This window comes from Sus scrofa, chromosome 8 (assembly GCF_054392235.1).
Source record: "Sus scrofa isolate SSC_HxYL_T2T_F1_AM1 chromosome 8, Sscrofa_HxYL_maternal_Yorkshire_Landrace_v2.0, whole genome shotgun sequence".
Classification (NCBI taxonomy): Eukaryota; Metazoa; Chordata; class Mammalia; order Artiodactyla; family Suidae; genus Sus; species Sus scrofa.
This window is the reverse complement of record NC_139390.1, coordinates 37,483,255-37,508,904: the sequence shown is the minus strand read 5'-3', so window position 1 is coordinate 37,508,904 and position 25,650 is coordinate 37,483,255. Positions and strand designations below refer to the sequence as shown.

The 25,650-nt window shown below is 40.0% G+C and overlaps 1 protein-coding gene across 18 annotated transcripts in view; it reads left to right on the top strand.

Moving 5' to 3' along the window:
- CORIN (corin, serine peptidase) overlaps positions 1-25,650 on the top strand; it is a 297,345-nt gene that overhangs the window by 223,748 nt on the left and 47,947 nt on the right. For 12 of the 18 annotated variants that reach the window (XR_014812391.1, XR_014812392.1, XR_014812388.1 and 9 more), the window contains 4 exons: positions 896-1,025; positions 16,272-16,388; positions 20,961-21,010; positions 21,163-21,337. Coding sequence is in view for 13 of the 18 variants with exons in the window: in XM_084971974.1 (XP_084828100.1) it covers positions 896-1,025; positions 16,272-16,388; positions 20,961-21,010; positions 21,163-21,337 (472 nt within the window). In the remaining 5 variants the exon portion in view is untranslated. The remainder of the gene's footprint in view (positions 1-895; positions 1,026-16,271; positions 16,389-20,960; positions 21,011-21,162; positions 21,338-25,650) is intronic. The other 6 variants (XR_014812389.1, XR_014812393.1, XM_084971973.1 and 3 more) reach the window with 1 other exon arrangement.

Genomic DNA, 25,650 nt, shown 5'->3' with positions numbered 1-25,650 from the left:
CATCACAAGTGATTAGATGTAGTTCCCTGTCATTCCCTTGGTTCTTATTTCAATCCTTTGTGTCACCTGGCTAAATTGCAATTATGATGTGTATTGTCATTCATTGTGCAGTGTTTCCACAAATACTCTGCGGGTTTATGAAGGGCAGAGGATGCCCTTTTGTGAAATAGGAATCAGTGCGTATGCCACATCAGTCTTGCCTTACCATCACCCTCAGATGCTTGCGTACTCATAGGCTTTCTTGAAGGGCGATGTTAAAATGAAGTTACAACTGGCCCCCTCTAATTATACAAATCATTGGATAAACTCATGGGAATGGCACCTGCCTCTGGCCATCTATCTTCTAATGCATAACATTAAGAATTGCCTTGGAGTTCCTGTCGTGGCGCAGTGGTTAATGAATCCGAGTAGGAACCATGAGGTCGCGGGTGTGATCCCTGGCCTTGCTCAGTGGGTTAAGGATCTGGCGTTGCCGTGAACTGTGGTGTAGGTTGAAGACGCAGCTTGGATCCCGCATTGCTGTGGCTGTGGCCGTGGTTGTGGCTGGCAGCTACAGCTCCAATTAGACCCCTAGCCTGGGAAGCTCCATATGCCGCCAGAGCAGCCCTAGAAAAGGCAAAAAGACAAAAAAAAAAAAAAAAAAAAAAAAAAGAATTGCCTCTTTCACTAGAGCCTGTAATTCTTGGAGGGCAGAGAACACATCTAATTCATTTTTCAGTCCTCCACCACATGGAGATCAGTGATTTGCATAAGGTAAAAATTCACTAAGTGGTTCTTAGCAAAAAGAAATAAAAATGAAATGTCTGCAAGTAAAGCGAAGGTATGTTTTATTTGGGTTCCTGAGAAGAAATGTTTCAAATGAGACTTTCCCTTTTTTTTTTTTTTCCCTCCTCAGTGACCCTCTCTGAAAATGTGAACTCCTCTTCATTGCTGACCGCTCACAGATCTGCTGTGGAACACCACGTGTGTGCGGATGGCTGGCAGGAGACGTTGAGTCAGCTGGCCTGCAAGCAGATGGGTTTAGGGTAAGGTCAGTAGTTTGTAGCACGGATGAATTTCTCCGAGGGCTTTGTGGAGCTTGGCAATAATGTCTTCCTTATGAAGACAGAGTGAGTGAGTGCTCTCAGACAGAGCCCTCTGAAGCATGGGAAATGAATCAGGTGAGAAGGCTGGATTTAATTACAGGCACCTTCTCTGAAGAGTGTGGGTTGAAAACCTACTTTGATAAAGCCTCTAAAAGTAAATGAAGTAATTGCAGTTTAAGGACTTCTGAAATGAACCGCTTTTATTATTTATAAAAGCATTAAGGCGGTCTCCTCCAAGAAACCTGGCTGGGAAAATTGAAAATCTTGCGATTTCCCCCCCAAGAGGTTATTGAAAATTCCTTTTCAAGCAACATGTATTTTTTTTTTATTAAGTTGGGATGTAGAACTTGAAGTTGCTGGCATTTCAATTGACCCTGTGTAATGCAGGAAATGTAAATCAGGAACTAGTTCACCATTTTTGTGTCTTAGAATGAAAAGACACTGTCTTTGATACAAACATGCTGAAATCAATACTTTGAAAGTTGGATACTTGCTGGGTAGTTTTCTGTTCCAGTTCTATTGGGACAGGAAAATAATAATTGAAGCGTCTTAGTATATATATATATATATATATATATATATATATATACGCACACACACACACACACACACTTTTTTCCTTTTCTCAATGATATTGTGAAACTTGGGGCAAATATAGAAATGATAGAAATAAAAGCTAGAGGAGTTATAAAATTCTAGAATAAAAATTGAGTAAATGTCATTTCCCAGGATTCCATTGATCAAACTTGAAATAATTTAACAATAAAGAGCCATCCAGTTATGGAATAGCAGCTAGCAACACATTTTCTTTTACCCCCCGCCCCCCTTTCTTTTTTTTTTTTTTTTGCTTTTTAGGGCTGCACCAGTGGCATATGGATGTTCCCAGGCTAGGAGTGTAATTGGAGCTATGCTGCTAGCCTACACCACAGCCGCAGCAACGCAGGATCTGAGCCGTATCTGTGGCCTACACCACAGCTCACAGCAATACCAAATCCTTAACCCCCTGAGTGAGGCCAGAGATCGAACCCACAACCTCATGTTTCCTAGTCGGATTCGTTTTTGCTGCATCATGATGGGAACTCCCTTTTTTATCCCATTTTGAAGAATTTTATACATACCAGCATCTTCAGCCCATATTTCCCATGTTAAGCCCTACATCTTTGGAAAATTGGGTAACAGATGATATAATAAAAGAGCTTAAAACTTTGCCAGAGTGGAAAAATTATATTTGCCAAAATCCATTAAATTATACTTCTTTTTCGCAGCTTCCTTATTGCGTCTAAATGAAAGGGGATGTGATTATGATCAGAGATTAATTAAAAGCCTGTTGAATGAACTTCACTTTCTTCTTACCAAAACACAAGGTTATTTCTTAATATGAAAACTTGGTTACATCATGATAGATAACTTCATTGAGAGTTCTGAGGGAAAGTTGGAACTATAAAGATTTTATAGCCAGAAAAATTATTTTGACAAGCTACCTTGTTCTTTTGCAAGTAGAAGGGGTCAGGTTTAAAATCTTCTACTTTGCATTTCTTTTAATTTTTTGGATATTGGATTTCATTTTTTTCATTGTGGTAAAATACACAGCATAAAACTTACCATTTGAACCATTTCCAAGTGTACAATTCAGTGGCATTTAGTATATTCATAATGTTGTACAACCATCACTGTTATCTGGCTTCTTTTACTAAACACAAGGTTTTCATGATCTGTGTATCAGTACCTTATTCCTGTTTATGGCTGAATAATATTCCATTGCATGGATACACCATATTTTAAAATCTGCTCATTCACAGATCCATTTCGGTAGTTTTTACCCTTGGCTATTACGTACATATTGGAATTTTTTTTAAATCTTTTTATTCCATTGCTCCATTTCCTTATGGAGAAAATATAGGGAAAAATATAAGGAAAATATATGGGAAAAATCATTGAAATGTCTTAAATATTTAAAATCGAGATAGATATTCAGATTTTTTTAAGATAAGTTTCTTTCACAGGAGAACTAGGAAAATCTGTGAGAGCAGGATGGTTGGAAAACTGTAATGTGTATTTGACTGAGTTAATGGGTAAGAAGTGCCTCATCTTCCAATGAAATGGGTAGGAAAGGTAGTCTTAGTTTTTTGATGTGCTTTTGATTGCATTCAAGTCTCCTCTTCAGTTGACGTGGGTGGCTCATGAATTGATATAGATCTGGAGGGTAGGAACAAAGATAGTGGGCAAGATGAGGCCAAATTCCTGCCATAGAATGGGATGCCTAGGAAGCTTCTGTACCACTGTCCCTGGAGACTGGTTGCTGTGCTGCAGATTCACAGTTCTGCCCCTGATGATTCAAATTAACCCTAAGTAACCCTGCACCATTGAGTCCTTTCCTCCTGATTCAAAGTCCCTAAAACGAAGGTCCGTTTGGCCATGGCTAGGCATTGACCTACACTCCAGCTGCCAGAGGAAGGGGAGAGAGGGAAGAACTAGCCTCTTTTAGCTTCTGGAGTGAAGTATCCACTGCATGGGCCTACCTTCATACCTCCAAACATACTCTGCAGTTGAAACTTGAAGTTCAAGAAAAAAACCCATTGAATTCTATTCAGTATCTCCCTCTCATTGTTTTTTAAGTATCTGCCTGTGGGTTCTCGTATAGGAGTAGGCATTATGTGGAGGTTGCAAAGGTGAACAGCATCATCAAAGAGCTTATAGCACGAGTTCCCGTCATGGCTTAGTGAAAACGAATCTGACTAGCATCCATGAGGATGCAGGTTTGATCCCTGGCCTTATTCAGTGGGTTAAGGATCTGGTGTTGCCATGAGCTGTCTCAGACACACCTCGGTTCTAACGTTGTTCTGGCTGTGGTGTAGGCCAGCAGCTACAGCTCTGATTTGACCCTGGCCTGAGAACCTCCATATGTCATGGGTGCAGCCCTAAAAAGCAAAAAAACAAAAAACAAACAAACAAACGGAAAAACACTTATAGTGGGAAAGACATATACATGAACAATCAAGAATGTAAAGGTAGAAAAAAAATCCAGACTTTTTGTCATCTGAGACAGGTTCATTTATAGCATAGCACATGGCATTCCTATTCAAATTACATAAGAAAAGTATTCATTTCTAAAATTATCTTGATACTATAATATAAATTCATTCATTCGGCTTGTATAAATAAAAGCTCTGTACATAATGAACATACCTGAACATCAAATAGATCATTCATCTACTTGAGGAGGTATATTTTGGAGCTAAGTTGTTAAAATTGCCGATCTATACCAAAATTACATGTTTTACAGGGATTCTACTGAGATGCCTTCACGTAAGAAGCAGTTGATTAAAAACACCTGCACTTCGAGTGTTTCGGCCCCAAATTATGCTTTCCCTGTCGAACAGCAGAAATGCCAGGCTCTTGACTAAGTGCTTGTCTAAATGAGAAGATTCAGAGTTCTTTTCTGAATCTGAAAACCATTTTACCCCCATCTGTAGGTATCTCTAGAGTTCACCCCAGCTGGAAGTATGATGACTATTTGATTAGACAAGGTATAAATCAAGCCCCTAAATTCTCCTGACAGTATATGGACTTTGATACCTGCATGTCCAGTATCAAAAACATCTGGACATTTACTGAATCAACAATACAAATCAGAATTTGGACTGCCCTCTAATACTTGCCACATGCTCAGTTGAGAGACATCTGATATTTGAGGAAGCTGGACTAAGGGAAGGTGATTCTCTGTGTCTCTTGGCTTCATAAGTTTATTTCTATAAAAGGTCATCTAGAAACAGGCTCTACTGTTTTGGCAACAATCCTTTTATAGAGTTAGTTGCAATTTGATTTTATGCCCCAATCTTTTGGAGTTGGACAGTAGAAGAAACATCCTATTGTACTACCTCATAGTAATACAATATATTAGAATTTACATTGTAATTTTTTCCTAAAGAGTACTCCAGGACAAAGTTTCTAACTTCAGATTTCATTTGTCATATGAGAACTGTTTAGCCCAGGATGGTATTCTTATTGACTTTCATGAAGCTCAGAGACAGATTCAGGCTCTGTACCAGTCAGTCTAGCCCAGGTTGCTGGTCCTGTACTTATAAATCATGGAAAGAAAGCTCAAAACTTTGCAATTTTTTTTAATGTAGTTCTCTTGTGGTACAGTGGGTTAAGGATCCAGCATTGTTACTGCAGTGGCTTGGGTTGCTGCTGTGGCTTGGGTTCAGTCCTTAGCCTGGGAACATCTACATGCCATGGACACGACCAAAAAAAATTAAGATAGAATTTAGATACCATAAAATTCACTATTTAAAAGTGCACAATTCAGAGTTCCCATTGTGACTCAGTGGGTTGAGAACCTGACATAGTGTCTTTGAGGATGCAGGTTCGATCCCTGGCCTTGCTCAGTAGGTTAAGGATCCGGCATAGCTGCAAGCTTGGTGTAGGTTGTAGATGCAGCTTGGATCTGATGTTGCTATGGCTGTGGTGTTGGCTGGCAGCTGTGGCTCCAATTCCAACCCTAGCCTGGGTATTTCCATATGCCACAGGTGCAGCCCTAAAAAAAAAAAAGTGTGTAATTCAGTTGCTTTTAATGTGTTCACAGAGTTGTAGATATCATCATGGTCTAATTCCAAAGCATCTTCATCACTCAAAAAACAAACCCCATGCTCATTATCAGTCACTCCCCATTTCTCTTCCCCTAACCTCTAAAAAAATCCTAATTTACTTTCTTTCTCTATGGATTTCCCTATTGTGCATATTTCACATAAATAGAATCATGCAATATGTGCTTTTATTGTCTGTCTTCTTTCACTTAGCATAGCGTTTTTAAGGTTCATCCATGTTGTACTATGCATCGGTCATTCCTGTCTGTGGCTGAGTAATATTCTGTTGTGTAGATATAACCACAAGTTGATTATCTGTTTATCAATGGTGGCCATTTTGGTCATCTCCACCTTTTGGCTCTTATAAAAAATGCTGCTATGAACATTCATGTACAAGTTTTTGTGTGAATATGTTTTCCACTCTCTTGGGTATATGCTTAAGACTAGAATTACTGGGTCAAGTGGAACTCAACATTTAATTTTTTAAGTAACTACCAAACTGTTTTCCCAAGAGCTGCACCATTTTATACTCTACCAGTATTGCATGAGAGTTACAATTTCTCCGTCTTCTCACCTATACTTGGTCCTGTTCATATTTTTAATTGTCTGCCTTCAATGTGTTAAAAAATGATACTGTTCATTTTTTTAAATCTGGGTGATCAAGAGAGTGAGTATATGTAAAGAAGAAAAGAAGACCAAGGGAGCCCTCATATTAAGATGATGGGAAAAGCAATGTAGCAAGCCAAAGGAGATGAACCAAAGAACCAAACCCATGGGGTGGAAGTATGTGATATCCTGGAAAGTGAAGATATATCAAGGAAGAGGTGTTGGTCAATTGTAGCAAAGACTGCTGAGAAGTCAAGTAAAATGAGGACTGAAAATGACTTGATTTCAACAGTGTGCATGTCATTGACATGAGCACTTTTGGCAGAGTGAGGGGGCAAAAGCCTAAGATAGGGTAGGAACAGAGAAATTAGAGGCAAGAAGTGTAGCACTTTCTTTTGCAGAATTTTGGGAAAAAGAGAAGCAAAGTAATATGGGCAGTGACTGGTGAGAGAACTAGGGCTAGGAGATCTTTGGTGCCTCCATTTCTCTAAAAGCTCTCACTAGTCCATGACTGAATTTCTGCTAGAGCCCTACCTGCTTTAGGACAAATATCATGTTCAATTGCTATATAGACTGAATGTTTATGTACCCCCTCCCCTAATTCATATGTGAAATCCTAATCCCCAGTGTGATGGTATTAAGCAGTGGGACCTTGGGGAGGTGGTTAGGACATGAGAGTGGAGCCCTCAAGAATGGGATTAGTGACTTATACAAGAGACCCCACAGAGTTCCCCCTCACCTACCATACTGTGATTTCCCAGCAAGAAGACGTCCAGCTGTGATTGAGGAGGTGGGTCTTCATCAGACACCAAATCTGCCACCTCCTCGACCTTGGATTTCTCAGGCTCTGCAACTATGGGAAATAAATCTCTGTTGTTTACAAGCCACCCAGGCTATGGCAATTTGTTATAGAGGCCTGAATGTCCTAAGGCAGAAATAAATCATTTTCTGTCAAATGTCTTCTTTCATTCCCTTTCTTTTTTTCTTTTTTTTTTTTTCTTTTTAGGACTGCACCTGAGGCATATGGAGGTTCCCAGGCTCAGGGTCGAATTGGAGCTATAGCTGCCAGCCTACACCACAGCCACAATAGCAGATCTGAGCCGTGTCTGTGACCTACACCACAGCTCACAGCAATGCCAGATCCATAACCCACTGAAAGAGGCCAGGGATCAAATCTGGGTTCTCATGGATGCTAGTAAGATTTGTTTCCACTGAGCCACAATGGGAACCCCCAAAAACGTGTAGTCTTTATAGCCTAGAGGATGGGTGCATGTTGTATGTGATTTCAGATTCTAAGTAGGAAACCACTCTTCTCAGCCTCTGTATCCATAGATGATCATTCTCTGCATTTCCTATCTCAGTTCTTCAGGGTCTCACTCAAGCCTCATGTCTTTCATGAAACCTTTCTCATTTTCTTGAGCTTTTTTGCACCTGAATCTCCTGGAGTACTTAAAAACCAATACGACATGATGTCCTTTTTCTTTCTTTCTTTCTTTTTTTTTTTTTTTTTTTTTTTTTTTTTTTTTTTTTTTTTGTCACACCAACAGCATATGGAACTTCCCAAGCCAGGAGTTCAATCTGAGCTGCAGCTGTGACAATGCCAGATCCTTAACCCACTGTGCCGGGCTGGGGATCAAACCTGTGCCACCATGGAGTCAACGTCGGATCTTTAACCTGCTGCACCACAGCAGGAATTCATGTGGCAAGTCTTAGCGCCTGGTGATCTTATCATTGTAGGATGTTTAAGTGGGTAGCAGTGGGGAGGTGGTGAGGTGCAAATTCATCAAGCAGGGCCGTGATCCAAAGCATTTTTCACTTTTTGAAAAGTCATATAGTAATAAGTACGTACTTGGCATATTGTAAGTTTAAGTCAACCGAAGCCCATCCACAAAGTGTTATTTTCCTTCATACACAGCTTTGTAGCTTCTCTGGCAAATGTGTATCTCAGGCATGGGAAATTAATTTCTTAACACATTCCCAAGAAGCTGCAGCTTAAATGACTGCCTGGGTGAGAAGAAAATCACAAAGTCCAATATGTAAGTGAAGGATTCCCTGGAACATGTTATTCTGGGATAAGAGAGAAAAATAATTTCTCTGGAGTTCCTGTTGTGGCTTCACAGTAATGAACCTGACTAATATTCATAAGGATGCAGGTTTGATCCCTGGCCTTTCTCAGTGGGTTAAGGATCCAGCATTGCCTTGAGCTGTGGTATATAGGTCGTAGACATGGCTCAGATCCTGCATTACTGTGACTGTGGTGTAGGCCAGCACCTGCAGCTCCAATTCGACCCCTAGCCTGGGAACTTCCATATGCTGCAGGTGTGGCCCTAAAAAGATGAAAAGAAAAATAATTCTCCTAAAAAAATACTAAAGGAAGGGGAAATCTTTTTTAAGTTTTTCCATGAGACCACTAGGTATGAGGCTTTGATAAGCAAGAGCAAGGTTAAGCCCACAGTTATCCTAAGGGCATTCCCATATGATCACAAACAGCTGGCTCTGCCAAAAATGCAGATATTTGTCAGCAAACTGAATCTCAAACTGTATCAGTCAGGTTAATGAATAGTTTATGAAATTAGAAACTTCTCAGTGGTATAGAGAAATTCACCATTATTAACTGGAATAAAACTATGTGAGATCCTGGATTAATCATTTTTCTTTCATTCTCTTACATTTCATTTTGGGGTAAAAAAATGTTCATTAAAAATAGATTCACCCCAGAATTTATAAAATCAAAGATAGTTTCCATGGATTCTCCAGATTTAAGTACTATCAAAACACACCTTTCTACCAAAAATATCAGGGCTAACAATGAGTATGAAGATGCTGGAGTGGGAAGAATCAATATCTGTAAAGCCTTTGGGGGCATCACATTCTCAAGTCATCAAAATGCATTGCTATTGGAGATGAATAAGAATGGACCCTGGATAAATAAGAATATGAGTTACCATTTGAGAATCCATCAGGAATTGACCAAAAAGGCCTGCGTTGTTCTGTTAGAAGTCCTTATGTGGTACCAGCCCCATTTTGGAAGTACACCTGAGACTCCTGGTGATAACTTACCTTTCTTCATGTTGTCTTTGAAACTTAACTGCAATTTGGTTTGCTTTTTCACTCCCAAGACCAGACTGATTGTCAGTAATATTATCTAAATGCCAGACCCATTGGTCTTTTCTTCTTACTTGTACAGTCTGGAGGCAAAATCCAATTTCTTACACTAGCCTGTACAGCATCATCAGGCACCTGCCTCCATCTGATCCAGTCTCCTAGCACTTCCCACTTGTCCACCAAACTTCAGACACATTGACCTCATTACGGATGTTCAAGGGCTATAAACTTATTCTCATCTCGGGAGCTTTGGCTTCACTGTTCCGTTTGTTTGGAAGGCTGATCTCTAGACATTAACAGGATCCCCTCCATCGCATCATTCTTGTCTCAGCTTGTATATCAAGTACTTACAAAGGTCTTTCTTGACAGTCCTAATGGGAACAGCTTTCGCACTCACCAAGGCACTCTCTATTTGCTTACTAGGTCTTCTTCAAAGCTCTCACCAGGACCAGAAATTATTTTTTTTCACATCTTTGTAATTTGTTCCTCTTGCTAAAGTAATAGCTCCTCGAGGAAGGAGGGACTCCATCTGATAAAACACCAGTGTGTGGTCTCCGTTTCCATTCCGGTATATCAATCTCATTAATAATGAGTTTTAACACTTGTCCATCTGACTGTGTCATTTGTTTGAGTTCCTCCAGGGAAATATTCCTTCTGCAATGAGTAAACTGAGTTTACTGAACCCTCACTGATTAACCCACTGTGTCATTCATGAATATAAGTCAAATCTAATTTCTACTCAGTCTTTGACCTTTCCTACATCTTCCAAAAGCTAACAAAGGATCATGTAGATCTTGACTCTGAGGCATAATAATTTTTTGAACTAAAAAATTTCAAGTCAAGTCACTTGTAGCAGACATTTATTGTGTTGTTTTTCTGCATTCCTTCCTTCCTTTGGGACCTGTATCCCTTCATTTTGAGGACTTGCTTCATTTCTCATTCTGTCCTTGGGATCCAAAAGGGCGCTGCCATCTTTGTACATGACCCCCAGTTCTTGGCCTCAGTGATTGGTTCATTGGTAGGTATCTCACCCAAGCTGGACTAATCACAGGAATTCTCTCCTGGGCCACAGTGATTAATTTTGTAATACTTAAAGTTCTTCAATAAGATTTGTTCTAAGTGGACCTGGGAGAGAAGGTGTCTCTCATTTTTGGTCACAAAGATGAAGAATTTTGAGTTTAGGGCTGTAGACAGCCACAGCAATGGCTGCAACCTACTTTGCACCTCATGGCAACAGGGGATCCTTAAACTACTGAGCAAGGCCAGAGATCAAGCCCATGTCCTCATTTATTAATTGGATTTGTTACCATTGAGCCACAATGGAAACTCCTTGTTGGTTTTTTAAAAAGTAAATTTTATTGGAGTATAAGTGACTGAAAATGTGTTAGGTTCAAGTGTACAGCAAAGCAAATCAGCCTGAAAAGATATGTTTGTCAAGATAGAATGCATTTTCCCTAACAGCTTGTTAACTTAATTTACAGCATCTCTATATAAAGACATATAGCACAGGGGGGCCTCTGGCTCTGGGACCCACAGATGTTTGGGATGGGTCTAGGTCAGTGTTTCTGTTTTCTCACATTGTCCACAGAAGAGGGCATTGGAATAGCCTGTTGCTTACATTTCCTCCTCTGTGTATGATTTCATGGCTGCTATGGAAGCATTTGGATCTGAAGGCATTCTCTGCACGGACTCCCTCAGGATACAGTGACTTTGATGCTGTTGACTTAAAAAAATATACACAACTTAAAAGTTGAGAGTTAAGTTTTATTTGGGGCAAAATAAGGACTGTCGCCCAGGAGGCAGCATTTCAGACAGCCCTGAAATACCACTCCAAAGAGGTGGGGGGAAGGTCAGCATATATGTTTTTAGTGAAGGGGGAGGTACGTGCAACTAAGCACACATTTTTACAGAAGGTTGCTGCTTGTCTCATGAAGGTTACGGGGGAAAGACATCACCATGAAGGATTTCAGTGCTTTTCTAAAGACGAGGAGCTGCAAGAATTGGGCTCACAAAATCTTCTGAGAATATTTATCTGAAGACCTGTTCTGTCATTTTCCCGGAGCGCAGAGTGCCTCACTCCTGGTCTCCACCCTGAGCTCCTTTTGGGGGTGTCGAGGGTCAGCAGCTGCGGTGGCTCATGATTCAGTCTGTGGAGAGGCAGCTGGCAGGTGCCCATCTCTAGTTCTTAGTGCTTAGTTACTGGCAAGATGTTTTTTGCCCTTTTGCTCTTTATCCAACAGGACTTCTTTGTTTCTTGATATGATACGGAAGAAGATAAGGCAAATTCATTCCCAATTGTTCAACAAAATTTGAGCATCTATGTTCCAGAGACTTTTTTTTTTTTTTTTTTTTTTTTTTTTGTCTTTCTGCCTTTTCTAGGGCCACTTCCTGTGGCATATGGAGGTTCCCAGGCTAGGAGTCTATCAGAGCTGTAGCCACCGGCCTACACCAGAGCCACAGCAACTCGGGATCCAAGCCGTGTCTGCAACCTACACCACAGCTCACAGCAACGCCAGATCCTTAACCCACTGAGCAAGGCCAGGGATCGAACCTGAAACCTCATGGTTCCTCATCGGATTCGTTAACCACTGTGCCACGACGAGAACTCCCGGAGACATTTTTAATACCATGATTTACATTATATATGTAGTTATACAAATTAAAAAGTATAGACACACTTACTCCTGGCAAGTATGTAAATTGGCATCAGTCTTTGAAGGGGAGAGTCCTACTATTCATCAAAAATTGAAAGTTTGCTTTGGTAATTTTATTTCCAGGAAGTTATTCTAAAGTCACCTTTGTGCATGTAGGCAAAGCTGAATGGTTAAAAGTGTTAACTGCTGCTTTTTTTGTTATAGCCCAAATTAGGAACCACCTGCCTGTGTGTAATACTGGATTGGTGAAGTAAATGTACTTCCATATAATAGCACTCTATGCAATTGCGAAAAGAGCATGGTGTGTGCCCTTAATAGAGGAGGTCTGTGTAGTGTCCAAAGTGTTAGAAGTGGTATTCTGACATCAAACCACAGGGGCTTAAATACCAGCCCTGCCATCTACTCGCTGTATAACCTTGGGCATGTTACTTATTCTCTCTTTGCCTCATTTTTTTCACCTCCAAATGGAGAATAATAATAAAGCATACTTAGGAGTTCCCATGGTGGCTCGGCAGTAATGAACCAGACTGTTATCCATAGGGGGACACAGATTTGATCCTTGGCCCCGCTCAGTGGGTTAAGGATCTGGCATTGCCAGGACCTGTGGTGTAGATCACAGATACGGCTCAGATCTGGCGTGGCTGTGGCTGTGGTGCAGGCTGGCAGCTGTAGCTCTGATTTGACTTTTGACTTTGACTTCTAGCCTGAGAACTTCCATTTGCTGCAGGTGTGCCCCCCCGCAAAGGCATACTTCACAAAGTTGTTGAGAGGATTAAATAATATAGACACACTTTAGTCTTGGAGTTCTCTTGTGGCACATTAGAGGTCTAGTGTTGTCACTGCAGTGGCTTGGGTTGATGCTGTGGCCTGGGTTTGATCCCTGGCTCAGGAAATTCCATATACCCTGGGTGCAGCCAAACAAACAAAACAAACCAAAAAAGCAAGTAAGTCTTTTAGTGCTGAATCTATGGAAAATTTATTATCATCTTCATATCATTTAGCTATCACTATGGAAAGACTTCTAAAATAAATCATTAAATGAAAATATCATCAAAACCACACACAACAATGTTTATAGACCAAAAAATAGGGGTATATACACAAGGGTGACAGAGGAAACATGGCAAGTATACTCAAATGCTTTTTACAGTGGTTGTTTTTTATACATCTTGGATGGGAAGACTACTTTTTCATTGACTAATGTTTGGGTTTCTTCTGTGTGCAAATGTTAATATTATTATTTTTAAATTTATTTATAGAAAAATTAAGATTCAAAAGCACACAGATGCTCAGAATCTTTATGATGGCAGAAGTAGAACTATATGAATTCACTGAAGTTTTTTAATGGGCCATATATAAGATGACAGTTCTAGTGCTGACAGATTTATTTTTGTGCATGAGAAGTGTAAGAATTTCCTGGAAAACTGATTTTTGTAATAATACTCCCTTCTTCTTGATGATGAATTTCTTAGATTTTCCTCTTGATGTAACGGAGAGAGTTAGGCTAAATTGCCTTTCTTGTTGGAGGCTAATGAATGAATTGGAGAAACAGAAAAGTCCCTTGAGGTTGCTAAAGGGACCTTGCGAGTTGAAAGGCTGAAGTGTCCCTGACAATGATTTTTCTCTTCAGCATCACTGCAGATCCCCTGCTGAACTGTCCTCATGCAAATCTCCATTGTCCCCTGTGACTATTTTCTTAAAGAATGATTTCATTAAATAACAAATCTGAAGCTGATCTTTCTTTGACCTTTTGCTGGTAAAATGCCTGGATTTATGAGGCCATGGGTTGTTCTGTTGCAGAAAGGAATTTTCAGGATAACAGTATCAAGAGAAACACCATGAGTGGTTTGTGTGGCCTCTGACTTGTACTTTTTTTCTGTCCCACTCTGCCTCTGCATACAGCATTTCTGGGATTGACAGAAAGCCAGACCCTCATTTTGGTTAAGGAAAATATTCATTTTACTGTCGGTTTTGTGACATCTTCAGAAATCAAACAGTTCATTCAAGTTTCTAAATAAATTAAATCTTTCACAACACCTCTTAAAGTGTGGGCAGGGTTTGTGCCATTTGTTTCAAAATCAAATGATTAGAAGCCAATCATTATTGAAGACTGTTTTGTTTTTAATCTTTGGCTCTTATCATCAAGGCTTTTCTTGAGAGGGTTTTATTCTTTTTAGAATAACAGGGTGTGAGGAGGTTTTTGTTTTATTTCCTCTTGTGTGATTGCAGTAGTTTTAAAATAATAATTAGATGAAATGATCATTTTTCTTTCAATGTCACCTTCCCTTCCTGTGTCCCCCCCCCCCCATTTTTGCCAAAACGTTGGCATTCCATGATCAAAATAGAAAGTTGCAAACTGGTAGATTTGATGCTACTGCCACTTCAGAATTTCCAGATTAGTGTGAATCCTCAGTGCTGCTTGCCGTTCTGTGAAGTTGTCTTTGAGGCATTTCTCCAATACTTCCACTAGGCAACAGTTCCACACACACATCAATCATTTTCCTCATCATCATGCACCTCCGCCACCCCCTACAACTTTCATACAAGGAGCTACCGTTCCTACTTGAAAAGTAGAGGCTATCTGATTGTGTGATTTGAATTCTCTTGGTGAATTCACTGGAATTCTCCTCCCCTCTCCAAATCCAACTGAGTATCTGCTCCCTTCTCTCCTGCTTCCCCCTGGGCTCAGGGGAGCCCTCCCTCCTCTTGTTTAAAACGAATCTCTCCATCTCTTCTACCCATGATAGCACTGGGCACTAAAAATCCAAGATTTTCTTCAAATATAGATTGACTCTCATACTGAGCGAAGTGAGTCAGAAAGAGAAAGACAAATACTCTGTGATATTATTTGTATCTGGAATCTAATATACGGCACCGATGAACCTTTCCACAGAAAAGAAAATCATGGACTTGGAGAATAGACTTGTGGTTTCCAAGGGGGAGGGGGAGGGAGTGGGATGGATTGGGTGCTTGGGGTTAATAGATGCGGACTCTTGCCTTTGGAATGGATTAGCAAGGAGATCCTGCTGTGTAGCACTGGGAACTATGTCTGGTCACTTATGATGGAGCATGATAATGTGAGAAAAAAGAATGTATACATGTATGTGTAACTGGGTCACCATGCTGTACAGAGGATAATTGACAGAACACTGTAAACCAGCTATAATGGAAAATAAAAATAAAAATCATTATATAAAAAAATGGGGGTAATAAAAATATATAGATTGATTAAATGAACTGACCATTTCATGTAGAATAGGAAGTTTTATATAAAAACCCAAACACTTTTGACACTGAAGATTATTTTTTTTCTTTTTATTGCTACACCTGTGCATATGGAAGTTCCTGGGCTAGGTGCTGAATCGGAGCTGCAGATGAGGCCTACACCACAGCCATGGCAACACTGGATCTGAACTGCATCCATGACCTATGCTGCATGTTTTGGCATCGCCGGTCCTTAACCCACTGAGCGAGGCCAGGGATCAAACCCTCATGCTCACAGAGATAATGTCCAGTCCTTAATCTGCTGAGCCACATCAGGAACTCTGAAACCTAAGGTTTTAAATGTTGGGTAGAGTGCCACCATATTTATTTGAGAGATTTAATGAGACATTCCCTGGAGAGTATAGGTGGCAGTAGTGTGAGAAGATAGGTAAACAGCAAAATGACGTTGTCTAACTTCCATCTCTGCTTTCTAGAGTCCGTCTTGATTTTTGGTGCATAGAGATTTTTCAGTATGTTGAAAAAAATTCTGTTTACAACTTTATATTGTCTGAACGACATGCAATAGCCATTCATTCTCTTTCCCTATTATTTATTTTATTTGAAGGGATTGCTTTATTGCGGGATTGTATTAGGCAAGAAAAGAGAAGAAATACTCCAGGCAGATCATTTATTTTACTTTTGATCCCTGCCCGAAGTTGCTCTTGTGTTTTAGGTATTGGAACTTTTATATCATGTATGTTAGCATTCCAACACCTTACAAAGTTCAAATACATGTGAGCAGAAAGAATGACTAAAACAGCTGTAACAATGTGGATCTTATTGTTTTAGGATATTTCCCTTCTTGCTGGTCACATTCCCTACCAAACTTATTTCAGTTCTTAAATCCTCCTTTTGAAGTATTGACTGATAATTTAATGCTTCTTTTTTGTAAGAGAATGAGTGCTAAATAAAGATATTGCTCAAAGATCATTGTGCTTTGAATGTTTATGTGGTATTTGCCCTTTTATCAGAGAACCATCTGTGACCAAATTGATACAACAACAGGAGCAAGACCAACAGTGGCTGACGTTACACTCAGGCTGGGAGAGGCTTAATGGGACCACTTTGCATAAACTACTGGTAGAAGGGTAAGACACCCATCACAAGTGCTGTGTAGAGTGGATTATGGAGCAAAAGTCTGTTTTCAGGGCCCTTTTTATGTTTCTAATTTAAGATAATCCAAATTTGCCACATGAAAAAAGACTTCCATACAATAGCTGTGGGGCTTTCTATTTCAACATCATTTGCCTTTTTGTTTTTCTTTGTAGACATAGATTTTTTTTCCTTTGGTAATTACATTTCTTTCTAATGATGATTGCAGAAACTATCATGGTGAAAGAGGAGGAATTTTGGTTCTAATCATGCAGTTTTTATCACATCCTATTTGAAATAGATTCTGAATGTCCACACTTCCTACAGATATTACATGGAACTAGTTAACAGAGGAAATTGATGTAATGACAACTGATAAAACTTGGAGAGGCTGAGGGAAAAAATGAAATGATAATTTCACAAAATGAAATGATAATCAAGTAGCCTTGAAAATATACTTCTGAAAAATGTCCCCTAAGAAATCATGACAACATTGCATTCCTCATCTGTGGGTAAAGGTGAAGGAGAAAGGTAAATTGAGGGAATAAATGCCTATTTTGTATTTATTGTATTATAGGAACATAGCTGTAGAATATTCAAATAACTTGCTCAAAACTTATAGCCCACAGACAGTAAGTGCTAGTCTCTGAACTCAACTCAAATTTATCTGACTCCAAAGCTTTTAATAAATGCTAGAGAAACCACCTCTTAAAAATTCCAAAGACTAAAGGTGGAACATTTCTATTTAGAATGTCTTCACATTTTTCCTATAGACCAAACTTGGCAGCCAAATTTCTGAAGAGTTGTCAACCAAAGCACACACTCCAAAACAATGACCTGAATCTTTCAATAGAGTGAGTTGTTTCCCCAGACTGTGATTGCCAGAAGAGTCAGGCTAGATAGATAGATAGATAGATACATACATACATACATACATACATACATACATAGATACATAGATACATAGACAGCTCATTTAAAAATTTTTTTATCAAGTCGATTTGCAATGTTCTGTCCATTTCCACTGTACAGTAAAGTGACCCAGTTATATACACATTTTTTTCCTCATTATCCTCCATCATGTTCCATCACAAGTGATTGGATATAGTTCCCTATGCTATACAGCAGGATCATTGCTTATCTGCTCCAAATGCAATAGTTTGCATCTACTAACCCCAAATTTCCAGTCCATCCCAATCCTTTCTCCTCCCCCTTGGAGTCCATTCTCCATGTTCATGAGTTTGTTTCTTTTCTGTAGATATGTTCATTTTGTGCCATATATTAGATTCCAGATATAGGTGATATCAGGTGGTATTTGTCTTTTTCTTTCTGACTTCACTTAGCATGAGAATCTCCAGTTCCATCCATGTTGCTGAAAATGGCATTATTTTGTTCTTTTTATGGCTGAGTAGTATTCTATTGTGTATATGCACCACATCTTCTTCATCCATTCATCTCTCAACGGACATTTAAGTTGTTTCCATGTCTTGGCTATTGTGAATAGTGCTGCAATGAACATAAGGGTGCATGTATCTTTTTCAGTGAAAGTTTTGTCCAGATATATGCCCAGGAGTGGGGTTGCTGGATGATATGGTAGTTCTATGTTTAGTTTCTGAGGTACCTCCACACTATTCTCCATAGTGGTTATACCAGTTTACATTCACACCAACAGTGTAGGAGGGTCCCCTTTTCTCCACACCCTCTCTGGCATTTGTTTTGTAGACTAATGATGGCTGTTCTGACCAGTGTGAGGTGGTAACTCACTGTATTTTGATTTGCATTTCTCTGATAATTAGTGATGTTGAGCATTTTTTCATGTGCCTGTTAGCCATCTGTATGTCTTCTTTGGAGAAACATCTATTCAGGTCTTCTACATATTTTTCTTTTTTTTTGTCTTTTTTTTGTCTTTTTTTTTTTTTTGCTATTTCTTGGGCCGCTCCCTCAGCATATGGAGGTTCCCAGGCTAGGGGTCAAATCGGAGATGTAGCCACCGGCCCACACCAGAGCCACAGCAACGCAAGATCTGAGCCGCGTCTGCAACCCACACCACAGCTCATGGCAACACCAGATCGTTAACCCACTGAGCAAGCGCAGGGACCGAACCCGCAACCTCATGGTTCCCAGTCGGATTCGTTAACCACTGAGCCACGACGGGAACTCCCCTTCTACCCATTTTTCAATTGGATTTTTTTGTTTGTTTGTTTGGTTTTTTTTGCTGTTGAGTTGTATGGGTTGTTCCTATATTTTTAAGATTAGGCCCTTGTTGGTTGCATCATTTTAAACTTTTCTCCCATTCCGTAGGTTGTCTTTTTGTGTTTTTTGTTTGTTTGTTTGTTTGTTGCTTTCCTTTACTGTACAAAAGCTTGTGAGTTTGATTAAGTCCCATTGGTTTATTTTTGTTTTAATTTCTATTATTTTGGGAGACTGACCTAAGAAAACATTTGTAGGGTTGACATCAGAGTTGTTTTGCCTATGTTCTCTTCTAGGAGTTTGATGGTATCTTGTCTTATGTTTAAGTATTTAAGCCATTTTGAGTTTGTTTTTGTGTAGGGTATGAGGATGCTTTCTAGTTTCATTGATTTACATGCAGCTGTCCAGTTTTCCCAGCACCACTTGCTGAATAGAATAAATAACTCATTCTAAATTGGGAATCAGAGGACCTGGTTCTAATTCTGGCTTACTGACTAGTTGTGCAATCCTACATAACCTCAATTTCCTTTAAAGTAAAGAGTTGAGGAGTTCCCATTGTGCTTCAGAGGAAATGAATCTGACTAGTATCCATGAGGATGCAGGTTTGGTCCCTGGCCTTGCTCAGTGGGTTGAGGATCTGGCTTTGCTATGATCTGTGGTGTAGGTCACAGATGAGGCTCAGATCCTGCATTGCTGTGGCTGCGGTGTAGGCCTGCAGCTGTAGTTCCGATTTTAACCCTAGCCTGGGAACCTCCATATGCCACGGGTGCGGCCCTAAAAAGATAAAAAATAAATAAGTAAAAAATAAAGAGTTGAAACAGATCTTTGGTCTTTCCCACTCCCTAAAAGCTATGATTTTAAGATCTAACAGATAACAACAAATTGTTAGTATTTCTTCTATGTTGGATTCAGTGTTAACTCTGAGGGGTTGTAGAAGTGAATGAGAGGGACAAGGACTCTGATCTCAGAAAACATACATTGTAGAGATGGACAGAGAGAGACTATAAGCTAGTGATAAACAAAATGAATTTCAGATATTTGGAAGTGCTGCAAGGAAACTAAGAACAATGAGATAGAGAAAAAGGAGGAAATACAACTTCAGGCTGTGGGAAAGCAAAATGCAAATGTGCTTTTTCTGTATTATGTAATTTATTGTCTCTATATAGTTACACACATCACTGTGCAAATTTAGCAAAAAATAAAAATATAGTAAATCTTCAAAAGGGAATATGAAAATGGCATGTTTAGAGCTTTTTTTCCCTGAGAGATCTAGGATTCTAAGCACATCATAGTATATTTGACAGTCCCAAAGTGGGTTTTTTTTTTTTTTCTTTAAATTTACATTGAGAGTAAACTTGGTGATTAAAACTTAGCATGCCCTGAACTGAATTCTCTTGTGCAGCCACACTGATAGATGCTTGAGTATGGCCATGTTCTTGCCTTCAAAGCTTAACTCTGATTTTTAGAGAGTTCTTCCTTTCCTGAACCTGCTCTTTCTATAGGTTCTCCTTGCTGGTTCTGATCTTGCCATATACAGGGCACAGATTTAATCCCCCCTCCCTCCTGTCAGCTAATCATAGATACATAGTTTAGCATTGATAGTCTCAGCAGCATGGAAAACAATTTATGGTTAACAAAGGGAAGAGGGAATCGGGAGGGATAAATTAGGAGTATGGGATTAACAGATACCGACTGCTATACATAAAATATATAAGCAACAAGGATTTCCTGTATAGCACAGGGAATTATATTCAATATCTTATAATAACCTATAATGTAATATCATCAGAAAAAAAAAACTGAATCACTTTGCTGAAACTAACACAATCTTGTAAGTCAACCATACTGCAATTTTAAAAAAAAGGATCATAGAACAAAGTCTCAGCCAGCTTCTTTTCCAGTCCAAATACTTTATCTGTTCTTTGACTTTTTGAAGTAATATTTTATTTCATTCAAACTATTTCTCAACTTTTTTTGGACATGTCCTCTCCATAAGCATCAACATCTGACGTGCTCCCTCCTCAGCGTAGGTGCTAAGAAGCCAACTAATGTTTTCCCTTTTCCTCTCCCTACCTGGAAAATCATTCATTGACGCAGTTTTCTGGGTGGTGCCACCCATTGAAATGATGTGGGAAACTTTGCTAACAGCAGTTTCTCTTCCCACAAATGTGAAATTGTATTATGATGATGTTAAATACACTTAAAAAAAAAGTACACCCTTCAAATATCCACACCCCTCAGGTGCTATCTGACCCTGCCTTGCCTTGAGAATTTCTACCCTAAGTATAATCCGTGTCTTGCTTTTCACTGGGAATGTGTTTGAAATAAACAATAAATGTGTAACTGAATACTCTACCATTTCATGTTTCCAAATCCAGGCAGTCCTGTCACAGCAGAAGTAAGATTTCTCTTCTATGTGCTAAACAAGGTGAGAGAATTGGTGGTGTCACAGTGGGCTCTGAACCTAACGTAGCTGGATTGGACTGGGGGGACATGATCACTTAGACATGACAGCAAAGACACAGGCATCTTGCTGGGTTAGGTGGTGAGTCACTTACTGTCCTTTCTGCTCCTTGAGAGACTGTGGGCGCCGCCCTGCTGCCCGAATGAACAAGAGGATCCTGGGGGGTCGGACCAGTCGCCCTGGACGGTGGCCCTGGCAGTGTTCCCTGCAGAGTGAACCCAGTGGACACATTTGCGGCTGCGTCCTCATTGCCAAGAAATGGGTTCTGACTGTCGCCCACTGTTTCGAGGGGTAAGCTGCACCTTTTCTTTTGCTTTGCCTGGATCTCATCATTTTGTCGCTTGGGCATTTTTGTTTGGTTGTTATTGTTGTTGTTGTTTTACATTTTTTAAAGTTGAGTTGATTTACATGTTGTGCCAATTTCTGTAGTACAGCAAAGTGACCCAGTCACATATATATGTACACACACACACACTCTCTCTCCTTTTCTTATGTTATCTTTCATCATGATCTACCCAACTTGGGCATTTTTTTTTTTTTTTGGTCTTTTTAGAGCCACACCCACGGCATATGGAGGTTCAGGCTAGGGGTTGAATCAGAGTGATTAGCTGCCAGCTTACACCACAGCCATGGCAATGTGGGATCTGAGCCAAGTCTGTGACCTACACCACAGCTCATGGTGTGATGCTGGATCCTTAACCCACCGAGTGAGGCCAGGGATCAAACCTGTGTCCTCATGGGTACTAGTCAGATTCATTTCCACCAAGCCGCAATGGGAATTCCCACTTGGACATTTTTAATGGCATAGGTAATTTTGTGAAGCTGCTTCAGTGTACAAGTCACAGTGGATCTCCTTCGCAGCCCTTTTTTATCTGCTTAGATTTTTCTACCCTCAGGGTTATCATTCTGTGTGGGTGCTGCTCCTTTATTGGCAACAGATGTATGCCGCTTATAATTTATGTCCTAAAGAGGAACGAGGAGGAAACAGTTTAGAAGGTGGACTCTCCAGCCAGCATTCATCTCTTTTCTAGCCCCTTAAATATATCAAGTGCATAGGAAGTTAAACAGAGGGGATTTTACTTGGATACATAGTGTGGTTAGGATGCTGGAGGAATTGGTGAGGCATTTGGGAAGCAGAGTGAAAACAATATGTGTATTAGTCAGGATTGTCCAGAGACACAGACCAAGGAGATAAAGAGAGAGAGAGATTACTTTCAGGGAATTGGCAAACACTACTGAAAGCTTGGTGAGTCCAAAATCTAATGGGGCAGCAGGCAGGCGGGGGACTTGGGAAAGAGCTGCAGTTCGAGTCCTGTTCTGGGAAGGTCAGTGTCTGTTCTCCAACTGATTGGGTAAGGCCCACCCACATTGTGGAGAGTAATCGGCTTTACTAACATTAGTCCACCATTCTGTCTGTTAATCTCATCCAACAAACACCTTCACGGAAACATCCAAAAAAATGTTTGGCCGAATATTTGGGCATCATGGTCTAGCCACTTGGTACATAAAATTAATTATCACAGTAGATCCAAAGGGAGCAGGAAAATAATACCAAGGGGAAACCTACTATTATTGCAGAAGGTCCTCATCTGGTTCAACTGTTGTTGTGTGATTAAGGAGCAAAAAACCCCAAAACACCTAAAACAAACAGTAAGAAAAACAACAACAAAAAACCAAAAACACCTAAAACAAACAGTAAGAAAAACAACAACAGAACCTAATCATTTTTTCAGCTCATGGAAGACTCCGGAGGTCAGATTTCCAGACAGGTCACGGCTGGTTGTCTCTGCTGGACAGAATCTGGGGATTCTTCTGGAAGGTTCTAAGGTTCTGGGGGCTGGAACCATGTGAAGTCTGGCAGTGTATGCTGCATGTTGGCAGGGGCCTTTGTTCCTCTCCAAAAGGGACTCACCACATGGTGTCTGGCATCCCCCAGCATGAGATTCCCAAGAAAGGATCCAGGAGGAAATGGTGTCCTTTTTTGATCCAGGCTCCAAAGACATATATTGATTCCGCTGAGGGTTGATGAATACCATCCCACGCCCCATTCAGATTCCAAGGGGAGAAACAGAATTCTTCTGTCACCAAGAGGCGTGGCAGAGTATTTGAAGACATGTTTTAAAAACCACCATCCTGGAGTTCCCGTTGCGACTCCGTGGTAACAAACTTCACTAGTAACCATGAGGATGTAGGTTTGATCCCTGGCCTCACTTCATGGGTTAAGGATCCTGTGTTGCCATGAGCTGTGGTGTAGGTCACTAGCTCCGATTCAACCCCTAGCCTGGGAATGTCCTTACACTGCAGATGTGGCCCTAAAAAGACAAGACAAAACAAAACAAAACAAAACACCATCCTACACACTTCATTCTTTTTAATTTTAATAATTTTACTTTAAGAGTAATAATAAATAGCGAAAAGCTAAAACATATTAACTCAGTTCGATTGCTTCATTAAATTGATTGTTTTCATTTGATCTGGCTAATTTGCATAAAAAATGCAGTTTCCTTTTTTTAGTGCCTATTTGCCTATTATTATTTTTTCCTCAGCTTTTCCATTACTCTGGGACCATGAGTCCATTTATAAACTTCTCTTGGCCACAGTGTCCTCATCTGTGAAATGAAAGAAAAAACAGACCCTTGCTCACAAGTGAGGTCATTTATGCAAAACCTTAAAAGCCATGCCTGACACCAGTCAGTAAAAGGCAGTCTTTTTCCTTTTACAATATTATTACTAAGAACATGCATTCTAACTTTTCCCTTAGCATTATGACAAGGGTATTTTTGTGTTTTGCTAGCACTATTTCCTTTATTTACTCATTTTCCTCAAGGTAACCCCTAGCTATTGTCCTTCCATAGCTATAAACATATATTTTTCTCATGGAGTCATTTATTTTTTCAGTTGGAAATCACACTTGGCTTCTAAAGTAAGTTGCTTTACTTACATAGCAATGTATCACAGACATTCCTCCAAATTAATGGATATAGTTTTGGCTCATTCTTTTTCAAAGCTATATGATATTGCATCACAGAGAGTCACCATGACTTTTTCTATTATTCCCCAGTTGATGAACACTTAGGTTAGTTCTGGTTTGCTACCACCTTAACAATACTGTAATACAGCTTCTTATATAAAGCTACTCAACTACTAGTGGTCTTGTTTGTACAGGGTAGGGTCCCAGCACATATCTTCAGCTCCAGATGAGGGTTACAGAGATGAAGACATTTCTTCCTTGGAATGCTACCCTAGTGAGGAGACAGACATTTAAAAAATGATTAGGGAGTTCCCATTGTGGCTCAGTGGTTAACGAACCCGACCTGTATCCATAAGGACGTGGGTTCGATCCCTGGCCTTGCTCAGTGAGTTAAGGGTCTTGCGTTGCCGTGAGCCATGGTGTAGGTCGAAGACACAGCTTGGATCCTGAGTTGCTGTGGCTGTGGCATAGGCGGGCAGCTACAGCTCTGATTGGACCCCTAGCCTGGGAATGGCCAAGGGTATGGCCCTAAAAAGACCAAAAAAAAAAAAAATTAGAGTATGAGAAGTGATGATAAAGTGGAAATGTGTGTATTGAGCTATCTTATTGCCCTTTTTGGGAAAATAAAATATTTTAAGAAATGAAACCAGTACCTCCTCCTGAGAACCTAAGAGCCTAAATTACTGGAAGAGCCTTTGTAGTCTGTCATGAAATACACTGCCACATTATTGCTTCAGAAGGGGCCAGATGTTTCCAGATGTCTTCTCCAGGTCTGATTTATGACTCCATGATAAGCAGAAGACTGTGCTAGCAAGGGTACATTCATCAAAATGTGATTACCTAAACGAATCCAACAGCTCTTTAAGGGAAAAACACCCTTATGTGCTAGTTCATTCAGATTCATGCACCACTTCTGTCATTTCCACATGTCGTGTCCAACTTTCCTCTTTCACTGACAGAGCTGTGAGGTTAAGGAGAAGTCTTGCAATAGAGAAGAAATATGTGTTTGTAATTAAGGAGATGGATATTCTGTCAAAGGCTTTGGTGAAATTTCATGGAACACTAGACTTCTCAGAACTATCACATGGGGCCTGGCCCATCCTTAAATAGTTAGAAATTGCCTGACTTCAAACAAGTTCTTTGCTTAGATGTGTGCTAGTTAGTAACTTTGATTCTATTTTACCATTTCTCCAGTGACACTGAAGGTGCTTGAGAACATCTAATTGTAAGCCTTACTCTCTGCCAGAGCCATCGATTGCTGCAATTAATGGGATTTACTTCATATCCTGGTCCCATACTTTGTTTGGCAAGCCCCATTGTGACCCATCTGTAGGTCTTTTCAAGCCTGTCTTTCTAAATTATATTCATGGGAAAAAAGACAAATGTGTCTTGCTCTTCTATGGAGAGGTATTTGAAAATCCCAAATGAAAATTGAAAATATGAGGTGCTAAGTTGATCAGATGAAGTCCCATGTGCCCAAGTAACAACTGAACTTCCACAGCCCTAAGGAAGAGAGACATTGAGTTTCAGAAGTAATTTAATAAGCAGTTTTCTTGCTGCCCTCTACCTCTGTAAGATGTAAGCATGAACTTCCCAGATAGCACATAACTAGTCATTGTTAGAAGTGTTTAAT